This window comes from Mycteria americana, chromosome 3 (assembly GCF_035582795.1).
Source record: "Mycteria americana isolate JAX WOST 10 ecotype Jacksonville Zoo and Gardens chromosome 3, USCA_MyAme_1.0, whole genome shotgun sequence".
Lineage (NCBI taxonomy): Eukaryota > Metazoa > Chordata > Aves > Ciconiiformes > Ciconiidae > Mycteria > Mycteria americana.
The window spans coordinates 85,856,078-85,870,587 of NC_134367.1; the positions used below are offsets into that span (position 1 = coordinate 85,856,078).

A 14,510-nucleotide genomic window follows, 5' to 3' on the forward strand; every position below is an offset into this window, starting at 1 on the left:
ATCTCTAAGAATAAAAGGGAACTGTAAAGTTTAGAATAATACACATAAGATTAGCATAATAAGGTAGAACTTGCAGGATCAGCATGAAGTTAAAAAAACATTTTGTTAATTTGGATGTGTGCCTAGAACCTCTGTAGCACTGTTGATCCTATGAGATTTTTTAATTTTATTAATTAGCCTGGAATTTTCCTAATTACCTTAAAAATGAACACATTTACACTGAATTAGGGTGATACACTGTTAGCTAATGTTCATCTAAGCTTCTGGCTACAGCAGGGTAAGTTGTAATGGCTGTTGAGTTGATTTACCTGGTTTATCCATTGAGGCTGAAATGTAGTTGTATGGTTCCTTACTCAATATCAGTTTTATGTGCTGCTAAGAGTTTTAAATTTTCAGAGAACAGATAAAAAAGAGAAACACCTCTTAGTAATGTAGATATGTTGGACTTACGTATAGTTAGAAAGGAGAGCGGGGGAGAGATGGAGGATAAGAGGAAAAAAACTCTTTACTTATCCTTTTTAGAGATAGAATGTATGAGGCCATAAATCTATAAAGAAAATAAATATCATACTGGGAATTACAATTTCCAAGCAGTTAAGACAGCCTGCTCTGTTAATAATAGCCTCATGACCCTTGACAGCTCTCAGGATCAAAGTTGTTTCTAAAGAGAAAAAAATGGAAGATTGTAACATAAAACCTTGATGCTGTTTGCAAGCATAAAAGAAAAGAATATAATTGTACTTACGTAACAACGGCCTAAGCAGAAATAGATTTCTTATGGATTTTTAAAGGAGATTGTGAGGGGGGGGAAAAACCTAAGAAGCAGTTTCCTTCTGAATGTTGTTATACCTTCAGTTTGTACAGCTTAAATTTTAGGTAATGCATTTTTCTTTGCTAATGAACTATTCCACTGTGACCAGCAGATGACATTCACTATCTGGAAATAAGAGTAGGGTAGGATTTTGGTCTTCACTGTTGTACTAACTCATATGGGGATAAAAACTAGTAATTCCTCGCGATAAGACATAGACTATTGTTGATGAGTGTTTATCTTTGATATGTCAACAGAAGCATGCTCAGTGTATCAAGGTTTTTTTCAGTGCTGGGTTTGTCAAATCTAACACTTCATTTATGAGAGAATTCTGCACTCAAAAATGTGGATAAAATGGGGAAACTTTGCGTATGTGACCAAAAGAAGAGAATCTTTTTAAAAAATTAAAACAATCAATAGTTTAGGTCAAATTAACAAGATATGTTAAAATACAGGTGATCAGCATGTAGCGACATAGGCAACCAACATGATTTAAAAGAATCACTGAGGACTTGGAGCTGCCTTGTGTTCTAGGCTTTGAAAATGAATTGATTGCAGTGTATTTGGGTCTGACCTCAGTTCCACCAGTAGCTGTTTTTCCCTGTGTTGGTCTCCTTTCCCTTGCTTTTTTATTCCAGACCCTATTCTGTTTTCATCCTCCTGGTATTCCTGTGAGTTTTCCAGTTTCATCCACTGAAGCAGCTGTCCTGTGAACAAGGAATCTTTAGAGCTTTCAATTGTTAACAAGAAACTTTTTCACTATGTGAAAAATGACATTTTTCAGGGAAGTAGAATGTGATTGGATTTTCAAAGTTTCTCCCAGAAAAAATGAAAAGCATACTTGTGACAAAAGGCCACTCCCTTCTCAAACCGCTCTTCCAAAAACATGAGGACATTACACTTTTTAGACATAGCAACATAAAAAGTTTTGAATGTTGAAAACTTCTCTGCTTTTGATGGAAACAACTGTTTTGGATGGAATATCCTATAAATGCCTTGTACAGAAAGTGATGGTTTTGGACTGAAATAGTCATAAGCAACTGAAAGCAAGTTTTTTTTGTAGGAGGTGGCCAGGCAACCTTCATGGTCTGCTAATGATAAACATGCAGGAGCTTGACACTGTTATTGAAAGGTCCTTTCTTCTAGAACTGAAACTGTAAGACTCATAATTCATTCTTTGTCTTTTCTGTTTTGGGATTTGGTGCATATGATTCATCCTATTTGGCTGACAGGACTTGTTGTCAGAGCCATGTATTTCTGTACTGGGTCCATCTTTTTGATGACAAGCTTGAAAACATGGAGAGCTATGCCTTCTATGTAGAGTCCTAGAAATGGGTGTTTTTACTTGGTAATATTGAGTGTGTTTCATCACTGTCACCAGACAGAATCTCATTTAAGTAGAAAGGACTGCCAAAAAGACTGAGATGTATACATTTAAATGTAACTTAAAATAGATGATGGGTTCAGTTTCTTTCAGGCGACTCCCACAAATAGGACTACAGATGTTTTGCTTAAATTCTGTACTAAAATTAATTTTGTGAATCCTCCTACCTGGATTCTCAAAGTTAGGCATCTAAAAAAAGGGCTAATTTTAAAAAAGTTATGAACACCCACATCTTATTTTTTGACGATGATGCTAACTGTGGATGCTTTGTAAATCAGGCTGCTTAATTAGGTGGTTTTTTAGGCACTGATGTGTAAATATTTAGTATACAGTTAGAGATGAAATACCTGCAAGTCGATTTCATTGGGCATTTGGTTAGAAGAGAAATAGAAATAACCATGAGCCTAGGAAAACAACTAGGAAACTTGCAAGTAACTAGGAAAGGAAATAAAGCTGAGGTAAAGCTGCTTATCCTTAGAGACAGAATTGCGTTTGCTGATGTGATTTATTATTCTGCAGTCTTGTACTAATATCATGAGAGGCAGAAGTTCAGTTTACATTCACAGGATTATATGCATCATATAATATGAGCAGGTCGTACGTTATTGTGGCTCATTAGAGTTGTGTGATCATCAGAGTAATGACAGCAGGACTGCATTCTGCATCTCGGCCTCTTGCTTTCATTGTCATCACACTGGAGTATGGTATGCTTGTAAATTCACTAAAGACTGAAATACTGTGTAATGAATACATCCAGCATCTATGATTCAGTTGTGGGTTGGACTAGAGTTGGAGATATTTTTAAACAGCATTTCAAAAGCATTGCTCCAAACACCTTTTTAATAAAGCGTATGATTCTCTAATTTGCAAATCTGCCTCCCACAGAGTAAAGCATAATTTACTATGCAAATATTACTACAGAAAATTAGTGTACACAATAAATATAGTCTAAAATGGCAGGAAGAATAAAGAATTCTCAGTTTTCTAAATAGTCCAGCAATTACTTTAGTAACACATATGTTTTAAAAATTGCAGATGAGAATTACTTTATTTTGTCTAATTTTGCTGACGGTAGGTGCTATTACAAACAATGATGAAGGATCAATAGAAAAAGTTAATTGTAATTTATTATTTTTCTCCTAGCAGTACCTATCTCCTTTTGAAATTCAATATACAATTTCTAGTTTATTTGTATTATAACCTATTTTTTTTAAAAAGCTACTTGCATATTAGGTTGCAATTATGACTGACTAGATTGTCTAAATAAATAATTGACAATAAGACAAATCTTGTAAACGACAACAAGCAGAGAAAATCAGTAATGTTTTAAGCTCTGAGAAATACTGGAGTTGGTACTTTTTACTTTTTAAGTCACCAGGTATATTTTATGTTAAAAACCATTAAAATATAATTGATTTTGCAAATGTGTCAAAAATAAATTGAAAAGAAATTGTTTTGAATACTGCCATTGTTTAAAAGAATTTTCCACTGATCTTTTGGATCAAAGATAAGCGATACAGATTCCGTGGACTGTCCAAGGACCTCATTACATATTCTGTCACAAAACAAAAAAACCCTTTTGGAATATGAAATATTTTTCTATGCCTTCATTTAGAAAGTTACTGCAGCGAAGATGAATACAATAAAAATTGCTGGAAAAGAAGGTTGAGGATTACCAATATGGTTATTTATGTCTGTTGAGACATCTGCTTTCAAGCACTGATTTTTTTTTTTTTTTTTTTTTTGGGGGGGGGGTGGTGTGGTGTGTGTATAAATTGTGCTCTGCTCTCAAATTAAAGATTTATTATTACTATTTAACCGTTGAAAATTTCCAGCTAGTTACAGGTTGCTTTAAAGGTATTTAAAGGTATTTAATAAATACAGGTATTTATTAAAAGTACATTGGTGGGTGCTTGTTAGACATGTAGCAAAATATTTTCTTTAAAATTCTTTATTATTTAATAATATATTTGTAGTCTAGCAAAGCAATCACTAAAATACCTGCCCACACATTTGACCTGTCCTCAAAGAAGCCTGATATGGCAAACTGATTGCTACAGATTCTCATTTTAGCCCCTAGAATATGCAGTCACTTTCCAGACTGGGCACTAAAACCATGTAATTTGTATGAAGATATCTTTCGATAAGGAGTGTTAGGCTGCCATATAACACAGAATACCTTTGTTTTTCATATTCCTTCCTCCGTTTGTATGTGAGGTAATATGAGAGATAAAGTAGATAATCGGAGGTCTGGCAAAGACTGTGTTTTTTTCCTTCCTCATTTTTATTTTATGCTTCGAGGTGATGGAATAAATTTTTAGTATATTTAAACAAGGTTTAAAATTACCTGCAATTATTATTTTTTGAAAGGGGCTATTCGGAATGGGAACATTCAATCTGTGTCTGTATGCCAGCCTGAAGCCTTGTCTTCTAAATCCAGAGCTGTAAAAACATCAGCATTAAAATGGACTGTATAGTGGTGAGCAGAACTGTAACTGTCTGAGCTCAATATGTTGGCAGTTCTGCATCTGTCCTATGTATGTCCATGCCGTGATTGTTGTACACTGTATGCAGCCATGCCTGTTGGATCTTCACTAGAGCAGATTTGGGTGAGAAACTGCCAGAGAGGAAGAGTTCGATTCCCATGCTCACCGCAAGCATCAGTAGATGCATCTTCCTTCAGCTCTTAGGGGAAACACATTGCTCTCCGAGGGCCATCGCGTGTCTAGGCGTTCATGCAACAGAGATGAGGTGGGATAATGTGCTCTCCCCTTTGTCTTGAGAAAAAAAAGCTGGTTCTAACATTTTGCTAGACTGTAAGAAGAAGGTGCCCCTTTCACTCGATTAAAGCAAGATGATCTCATACAGTTCTCCTTTTACTCTCTGGCTGCTCAAAGTGTGCCTTACCTCCTATAGCTGAAAAACGTTCATTGGGACTTCATTGCTCCGTTTTAATGGGGAAGGAAGAAAATGCTCATGGCTGTCTTGAATGTAAAGGAGAATGGAATTGATGAAGGAGGAGGGTCCTAGTTATGTTGGCTTGATCACTGTGTGAAATGATGCAGAATTTTCCATAGAGTGTATAATCTGTAGGGTAGGTTCTGTAGTAAAAAATGTTGGTAGGTCACAAAATTGTATGACACGCACATATTCTGCCAGCAAAAATTTTGCTTTAAATAACAGTAATAACAGTAGGAACATTGTTGTGGAGACTTTGTTTGCTTATAACCAAACAGATACAGAAAATGTAGCCTTACCTCATTTCTGAGCACAATGTAAGGAGCATCTTTTTCTGTTTTGTTCAGACTCTTGTTTGTCAGTCAGTCTTCACTGGGGAGAAGTGAGCATGAGCCAGACTGTCAGGCAATTCATTTTTGTGAGCCTTTCTAGAATGGAAAATTGTACTTGTGCTGCTGAGCAGAAACAACACCTTGCAACCCGCAATCTTTGAGTACCCTCTTTCCTACTTTGTAAAATAAGGGCTTATGATAGTACTTACATTACAAGGATGTTTTGAAGAGAATCTAATTAGATGTCTGTTGGCCTAATGCTAGCATGAAAAGGACTGTTGCAGTGTCTGAGTAACTACAAAAGAAAAATGGTAATAAGGACACTGACAAGTAAGTAGAGGCCTGATTCTAAAAGAGCTGGCTTAAAAATAGTCCATGCCTAAGTATCATTGCATTAATAAGTCAAAGTCCCATGCAGAAGAGAATGCCCTTTAATGCTTTTTGATCTGGCTAAAACTTTAATTTCAAATACCACTTTACATTAATTTTATTGAAATATAAATAGTGGAAGGTAATGAAAGATCTATTAGTTAATAAACAGACTTGAATTACTGTAAAGTTAGGAGTGATGAACAGCAATTTAATAAGCTATTAAGAGTGTGAGGTATTCTGAGTAAACTAACTTTTGAAAAAGAGGGAATTAAATAGTTTTGCAACTACCTTTTACAATTAATTTTTGAGGCCTTGGAAGAGGCCTATTCAAACTACACAGTTTGAATAAATGTGCAGTTTTACAGCTTTAGCAAAGCTAAAAAGATTTCCAATAGTCAGTAAAAGTATTCCTAAACTAAAATATGCAACTAACATGAAAAGGAAAAGAGAAGGAACATGAAAGAAGTTCTGGAGGCAAGAAAAGGTGTGTAGGAGTTGCATATTCTTCTATTAACAGAAGAAAAGATCCCCACATAAAGTCTAATTTTACTTTGTTACTTTGTAACTTAGACATTGCTATTACAAACTTGTTTCAATTTTATTACCAGTTTTTATGATAGTCTGGAAAACTAGCTTTTCAATAGCTCAATGATTTTTTTCAGTCATGACAAGTTTTATAAGACTCTCTAGTTTTATCCCACGTAGAACAGAATATGGTGAAGCATGCTGCCCTGCAAGGCTGAGAAGCTACTGGCTCGGTCTTGGTGCTCAGTGTTTAATGTTTCTCCTATAGAAAATTCACTTTGACCTGGAGACCATCATAAGGATGAAGTCTGGCTACTACCAGTAGCCTAAAGACTGAATTTTGTTCCCCCCACAATCTGATCATCATGTCCAAGACATATGTTCCATATGCTAGTGTCCATGTGGAGATTTCATCGCTTTGCTTGGCAGCCTTTGACAGTGTTTTCTACTCCCAGGGTGAATTTTTGTCCCTAATATCTAATTGTAATTTTCTTTGGTACAACTTGTATTGCTGCTCCTGTTGCTTTCATGGAGCACCTCCAGGAAGAGTCTGCCTCCATTTTCCCTGTAATCACCACTAGATTTGTAGAGAGTGCCGGAAGATCCCCCTCTCCTCTCTCTCCTCCATCCAGGCGGATCGAGCTCAGCTCCCTCAGCCACACAGGGTGAGCGCAGCAGCCCTGACAATCATGGTGATCCTCTGCTGAGCTTGAAGCAGCTTATTTGTTTCTTTCTTTTATTGAGGGGCTCCGAGTGGGACCCAGTACTGCACGTGTCAGCTTGCAAATGCCGAGCAGAGGGGAAGAATCGCTTCCCTTTGCTTGCTGGCTAAGCCTTAACTGTTGCAGCCCAGTATGTGGCTGGCTTTCATAGCCTCAAGGATATAGCAGGTCTTTCGGATTCATGGAAAGTAAGGGAAAATAGAAGCATTGGAAAGTGCTATTCAGCAAATCTGTCACTAATGTGATCTCATGTTTTTCTTTCACCTAGAATGTTCCACCTGATTTGTCCATCTGCACCTTTGTGCTGGAGCAGTCTCTGTCTGTACGGGCCCTCCAGGAAATGCTGGCTAATACAGAAGAAAAGGCAGAAGGGGTAAGTTATTAAGTATTCACTTTTTTCATCTTGCAAAGTACGAGAATTTTTTTCCCACTGTACCACAGATTTCGTGACTAGCACAAGCTTATAGCATCATGAATTCCTTATGTTTAATTTTCCCCCTTTGCTACAGGAATGGTCTGATTTTTGAGAAATTCTAAACACTTGCAGCTTTCACTGAATATTGCCAGAGTTGTAAATTCCCAACCATTTCTATGTGCTGCGGGTCAGCATAGGGCTACAAGAATGTTTTAATTTGAGATCTCATAATGTGAAATGTAAAGCTTGATCACTTCTTCAGAACAGCTAAGCTTTTTCTGAGGATTTCTGACTGTATTAAGTGAGACTGTCAAGTAGTCTTAAAGTGACTTGGATGTATGCTGTTTTTCTCTGGAAATAATGAGATTGTTCTGTGTGGCCTGAGCTAAAATGTCTTATAACTCACCTTTAGAGCTGGAAATAGAATGTTATTGACTCTCGGTGGACAAAAAATATGGAAACTAACACATTTTTGCAGTCTGGAAGATGAAGGATATAGGAATAACATTAATTGTTTGACTGGCAAATAGGTATTTGCAAATAAATCATAGTAGTGTAATTAATGTTCTCTTCTGCTGTGTAATTAATTTGATTTGTTATGATGTAGTTGAGTGTTCCGTATACACCCTGTAGGGTTAATTTGAATGCCATGCTCCAGCTCAAATCCTATAAAATGTAAGTGAGGAAGAATGACTGTAGGCCCAGGAGTTATACAGATAAAAGAGAAGTTGGGGTTAACCATAAGTCTGTCACTCAAGAAAGCTGGCAGGAGAGAAGCATGCCTCTGATATTTCTGGGAATGCCTTGAGAAAGCAAACTTTAAAGTAACATAGAGTAGCCAGTCCCATAAAATGCCAGGCACTGAGACTGAAAAAGGTATTTGGGAAATGAAGTCCAGGAGCAGTCCCATGGATGATCCAAAGTGTGTACTGTCAGTGAGAATTTGTTCCAAGGACTAACTCCAACAGCAAGAGAATGTAAAGCACATCTGAGAGAAGAGGTGGTACCAGAGTAAGCAGATCCATGCTTCTAAATGGGAACCCCTCTTCTCTTAGTTTGTAAATACTGAAACCAAGAGCAAGCAAATCCACAGGAAAAAAAATAAACTCAAAAGAACACATACAGGCATAATGTAAAAAATCACAGTCCAAACCCAAGGATGTGCAGTGATAACTGCATACAGCCATATGTGTGAAGTAGAGCAACCGTTTTCTTGCTGTTTATTCCCACCAGATGTGAGTAGGAGCAGAAACTAAAAAACGTGTAGGGGAGTGTGTGTTAAAGTAGTGCCATAGGGCAGAACAAAGTGAATGAAAAAAAACATTCAATTTTCGAATATGAAGTATTGAAACTTTTTAAAAATCATAACGTTAATTGGCAGATTTTCTGTTGGGCTGTCTTTAGCAGAGTCTTGGTGCCAACTGTTAAGTGGATATTTACTCTTAGTACAGAGATCACATCCAGAGAACACAGGATAAAGAACCAAGTTCTCTGTAGAACGGTTAGAAAATGTGAGCTCGGGGATTCTGCTGGGAAGAGGGCAGGCTAAAGAGAGCTTTGTAGAGGTATCAGGTGGAACATTTGCACTAGTTCTGGACTATTTTCTGCACTAGATGTGAGCAGAAAAAGCAACAGACTTTTGTAGGGCACAGTGACTGATGGGACCTACATACTCCAAGCTGGAAGAACCATGTTTGATGGTAATCTGGTATTTCCTGGAAACAATTATTGATGTTTTCTGTGCATAACCATGAAGGTCAGAGTGCTGGGCATTCATATCCATGCCTAAAGAAAAGTGATGGCAGTTGTACTGATGAACAGTGCTCTGTACTCATGGGTCTTCTGAGACGCGTACAAGAAAGCTAAAGCAAAGTCTCTGAGTGTGGTCATTATGTGGTTTTTACCTGTTTACAGAGTATTTTACTGTGCTCTCAACACCTGTTAAATCCCAACACTAGCAGAAGATACAGAGCTACAGCTCTACCAGCCCATATAGCTGGTGTTCACTGAATAATGAATATATTTCTACTGCAAATTTTGCCTGGCTTCTGTGCAAATGCATTAGGAATCTGCGTGTGCGTCTCTTGCATACTGATATATTGATATTAGAAGAGAATAATCTTGAAAATAGCTTGTAGGTGAACAAGGTTGTATTGCTGTCAGTGTCATTATTTTTCATTCTAGTAAGTCTCTGGAAGCCAAGAGTAATGATAATACTAAAATGACTGAATACATACTTGCTGATAAATCAACATAACTGACATTTGGTATCTGTATGTAGTTTATGTGAAGAATATATAGTTTTCCTTTGCGTTTATAGGTATTTATCATGGGGTAGGTACTTAGGTAGGCAGCTTCATATTTATTTGAAGTAACTGTTAGAACATGCGAGTTTTGCATTTAATGACTGATGTGGTTACTTTAAGTTTTATGAGAAGAGGTAATTTTGTGCATACATCTGAAGCACTATTATCCTTCTGGAGCAGCATCAGTTTTTTATTTAGAATAACAGAGTTTTCTTTCATTTAGGAGAATAAAGTATAGAAATTTCTTGAGATTGTTACTATAAACTGGATTCAATATGACCTCAGCTTTCTAATGGAAAGAATCCTGCAAAGGGAGGCCTTTTCAGTCCTCAATTACTTTTCATTACATTAGAAATTATTAAGGCTGCTGTGTTTAAAAGTGGTCTCCTTGTGCTTCTTTGCTTTTTGTGGTGTGTAATCTCTTGAATGCTGTGTTTATATAATAGGTATTCTTATTATATAACAGGTAAGTCAGCAGTAATGGAATGGTTGAGTAATATGAACAAAATCTCATGCTGACTTGAGTCAGAACAATAAACAGCTTTCCTTGTGCTTAAGAAAGAATAACTATGTGCACTAACTGGATTTAATTTTAATTCTCAATTAGTATGTATGAAATGTGCAAGATTACCTCTGCAGTAAATACCTACCTTTTTAGTGCAAGAATCCCAAAATGAGAATTTCCATACTTCATGAGATTAGTGATCCATCTATCTGAGTACACCTACTTCTCTCTCCTGAATCAGCTAAATGCTAGTATCAAAGGCAACAGTGGAAAATGAGTGAAATTTCCTGAGAAAGAATGTGCGTAGTGCTCTTTCTTCTAGCCCTAGGCACTGAGTAGTTACTTTGTGCTCTGAGGTTTTATCATTTCCCTTTAAAATACTGTGCTTAGCTCTTGCAGTTTATTAAAACATTGAAATTCATAGCTTGATTGTATGCTTTTGGTTTAAAAAATAAAACCACAACCTGTTTTGTTTGCTTAGGCAGCATTATTTACACTTTTCATTTTAAACGGGTAAATTTTTGAGTTTGCTGGGGACTTGAGTGCTATATGCGTGTGCTACTTTTATTGTTAGTTCATCCACAGAAAAGAACCAGAAAAAGGGAGGAATCCTGTGGAAAGAGAATAGTAAATAATCGTATAAATGAAGAGTATCATTACATGTGTACCCAGAGTCTGGGCTCTGGTCTCTTAGACAAGCAGAATTATAGCTGCTCTGTCCTAGTTGGGCCTACAGCCTAGGTATTATTTTGTAATTATTTTGACTTGGGTTTTGAGTGTAACTTTTTCTCATTAGAAAAGCAGGTGAAATATGAAAATGGAAATCCTTAGGTTTTTATAAAGCATTTAAGACCAGAAAAAGCCTTCAGGTTATCTATTCTTATCCTGGTCGTTAAATTTTTCCTGTGAGCCCTCTTTGGAGCCCAGTGCCTTGTTTTTCCCTAAAGCTTATCAGACTGAATGGTACTGAGAAATCGAATCCATAGCTTTCAGGAATAATTTAGGAATGGTCACTACAAGATGTTGTAACTGTGTTTTGCTTCTGATGCTTTTTACTGTGATTATTCGTGGTTTTTTTTTTTTTTTTTAAATGAAATCTTCCTTTACTACATTCAAGAACTCTAACATTTAGTACTTTCTCCTTGTGCAAGTGCTGAAATGCCATAATCAAATAAGTTTCTGGGAATTTTCCATAGTTTTCGTAAGAAATGAAGCCTGGCCATCTATCCATTAGTACCCTTGTCCAGAAATCTCAGAAGTTACTGAATACAATATAAACAATACTAGAAACAGGGGTAGATAGTTATGTTCTTCCAGATGTGATGGATATTGGGTAGGAGAAAGGGACCTAACTTTATGTCCCTATAAAAGGGAAGGCAAAGTTGGCGGTTTTACATTACCATCATTGGCTCTTGTGCTGATGTACCTTCTGCACTGCTGTCTTTTCCTCAGAAGAGGTGTTACAGGTATGTGGGAAGGAAGCTGACAGGTTTTAGGTGTGAGGAAGTGATTTATAATTTTGTGGCTTCTTTCAGTTTCAAGTTTTAAACATCTTTTTCATAAAAGTTAGACAACAGACCTGTACATAGTATGCTATTACGAGTCTCACCTTTTATGACGAGGAAGATAATTTCCCTATGTCCTACTCAGACTGTCCTGCCTAGATATCCAGGGATTGCCTTAATTCTTATTTTCAATATGTTATGTCTTGCTGATACTGATGATCCATAGAAGATCTTACAATGAGTGGTACCTTTAGATCCATCATGCAGATTTCAGCCATGATATATAGCAGGCAAAGTAGGTGATAACGCTGGTTATTACCAGTTTCTTGGCCAAAATCAGGGCCACCGTGCATACTTGTGAGCAAGCTTTCCTACTTTAAGTCTCTATTGATGACATACAGGTGAATTTTCCAGATTCTACAAAATTCTCCACCAAGTTGCTTTTCTATCATGTGACGGTTCTAGAGCTGCCAAAAGAAAAGGTATCCAGACATATTTGACATGGAAAAACATCAGATATTTTCTTAGCCTCAGTTGCCTCAGCAAATGATTTAGACTTTTGTCTGAAAGTTTTTTGAAATCATCCTCAAGCAAACATGCTGCATAAAAAAATAGCTATTAAAATAAAAATTTGCCAAGAGGGTATGCAAATTAAAATGAAGTGTAAGGTTACCTTCATAAAGACTATTGCTACTAACTCTTATTTGAAATAGATTTCAAAGGTGTATTTTTTCATATGCTTCAATATAAATGATTTTTTTCTAAAGGGAGAATCTGAAGATTCAAAACACTGCTACTGTCTGTAGTTACATAACAAGTGGCTAGTTTGAACTTTCATTCTATTCTAATGCATTTATTACTTCAAAGAGATTAAAAAAGTTTTGGGTACAGTGACTAGGTGCAGGAAATTAAATTAGCTTGGCATTTAAAGGACATTTTACTATAAGTGAACAAGCACAAAGTTACGTATCTTTATATTGGCTAGAACAAAAACCTGCTTTTCTTTTGAAACCAATAAGAGCTTGTCATTCCTAGAGTTACACTTGCTTTGCTTGGGTTTTCTGAAATATATCCAGCAGTCTCATCATATGAATAATGTACTACTCTCTTGCCTTGTGATGTCTTTTATAGTCCTCCATGATCATTATCATAAATGAGGCCATTGAAATTTGAAGACTCCGGATTGTATGGTACATGCCATACCCTGGTGAATAGACGAGAGAGAGAGAGAGATATAGATATAGAGAGAAATAGAGAGAGATATATATGACACATATAAATACACGTGGTACGTGACATGCTGCCACCCACGTGCGCATACGGTGTGTGTCTTTGTGTGGATGGGAGATGTTATATCCCATGCAGAAGATTGTTGTTAACTCTACCTTTTCATTGGAGTGATTGAGAACTCTTGGTAAACCGTCTTTCACAGCAGCTTTGATGATTTCTGTCAGCAGTGGTAAAACATTCTTTTCACTCTGGTCTACCAGAAGACGAGTGGGTGCCAAGCCATCCCAATTTTATTGTTGTACCATCCCTCCATGGCAAAATCTCATTTCATTGGGAGCGTGTAGAGTAAGAGGCGCCTATTCTGGTGAAAGCTTCTGGAGCTCCTGTTTGCTGATCTGTGCTTTGTTCTGCTGACAGGGGGTGTGTGCATGGGCTTTTTTTTTTTTTGTGCAGGTGTATATTTTGTTCAAAAGTGTATGAGACTGCTATGGAGTTTGGGTTTTTTTGCAATTTTATCAGCAAAGTGGGTGGAAAGTTCAATTGCTTTGCTAATGGCTAGGTTTCGTGTTACATGAATTGTTCGATAGTAAAATCAGCTGCACTTGGAGTGTAATGTGCTTCTATTGGAAATGTGTTTTAATGACTCTTGCAGGACAGATGCACCAAACTCACTTATCCTGTATGGAACCAGATGGATTTCAATTGCTTCTGTGTCCTTTCACATCAAGTGTCAGCTTTATGACTGCTTACTAGAAAAAATGTACTAATGAAATAAGTAAGGATTTCTTTGCGTGTCATCTGTAGCAAGAAAGTGAATGTATATGTAGTTACAATTTCTGTATTTTGAATGACAGCATATACTATGTACTAGAATATGTCAGGGTAGTGTAGGGCTCTCTAGCTTTGAGATGATTTTAAGTGCTTATTCAGGAAATCACATTGTATTTGTTCTTTATTTTCTGAATGAAAAACTCTGAGTAAACTTGAAGTCTTTTTTGCTATTTGTCTTTCTGGGCTTCATTACATAGAAAAAAAATTGGCTCCTATTTGCCTTAATATGCTTGAAATTTGTTTACTTTTATGCAAAATCAAATGTATGGTTAAATCCTTTGTTAGTTTCCTGCAAATTGATCTTAGTTGTCATATTGTCTACTGAACACTTCTACGTGCAATTTTCTGCATTTTTTTTCCCAGTATTTGCACAGTAGCTGTGCTTTTCTACTACTGTATGCCATGGAGATTTTCTCTTCTTGAAAGCTCTGTCCTGTCCTCCTGGTTGGTAATGAAGATGTGAAATGCTGTCAATGCCACTATCAACTCCTGAGAGACAGTCTTGCATGGGGTAGGGGGGGTGGGAGGAAAGAAAAGAAAGACAAAGGATCTTATTTCACATTTTCTTTCTCAGTAAAGACATTTAAGCACTTAGAACAAATGCAGCATGAAGA

General features: G+C 36.7%; 1 protein-coding gene across 1 annotated transcript in view; it reads left to right on the forward strand.

Annotated features, from left to right (window-relative positions):
* RYR2 (ryanodine receptor 2) overlaps positions 1–14,510 on the forward strand; it is a 334,723-nt gene that overhangs the window by 15,051 nt on the left and 305,162 nt on the right. The window contains exon 3 of the mRNA XM_075497176.1: positions 7,373–7,477. Within this exon, the coding sequence (XP_075353291.1) occupies positions 7,373–7,477 (105 nt within the window). The remainder of the gene's footprint in view (positions 1–7,372; positions 7,478–14,510) is intronic.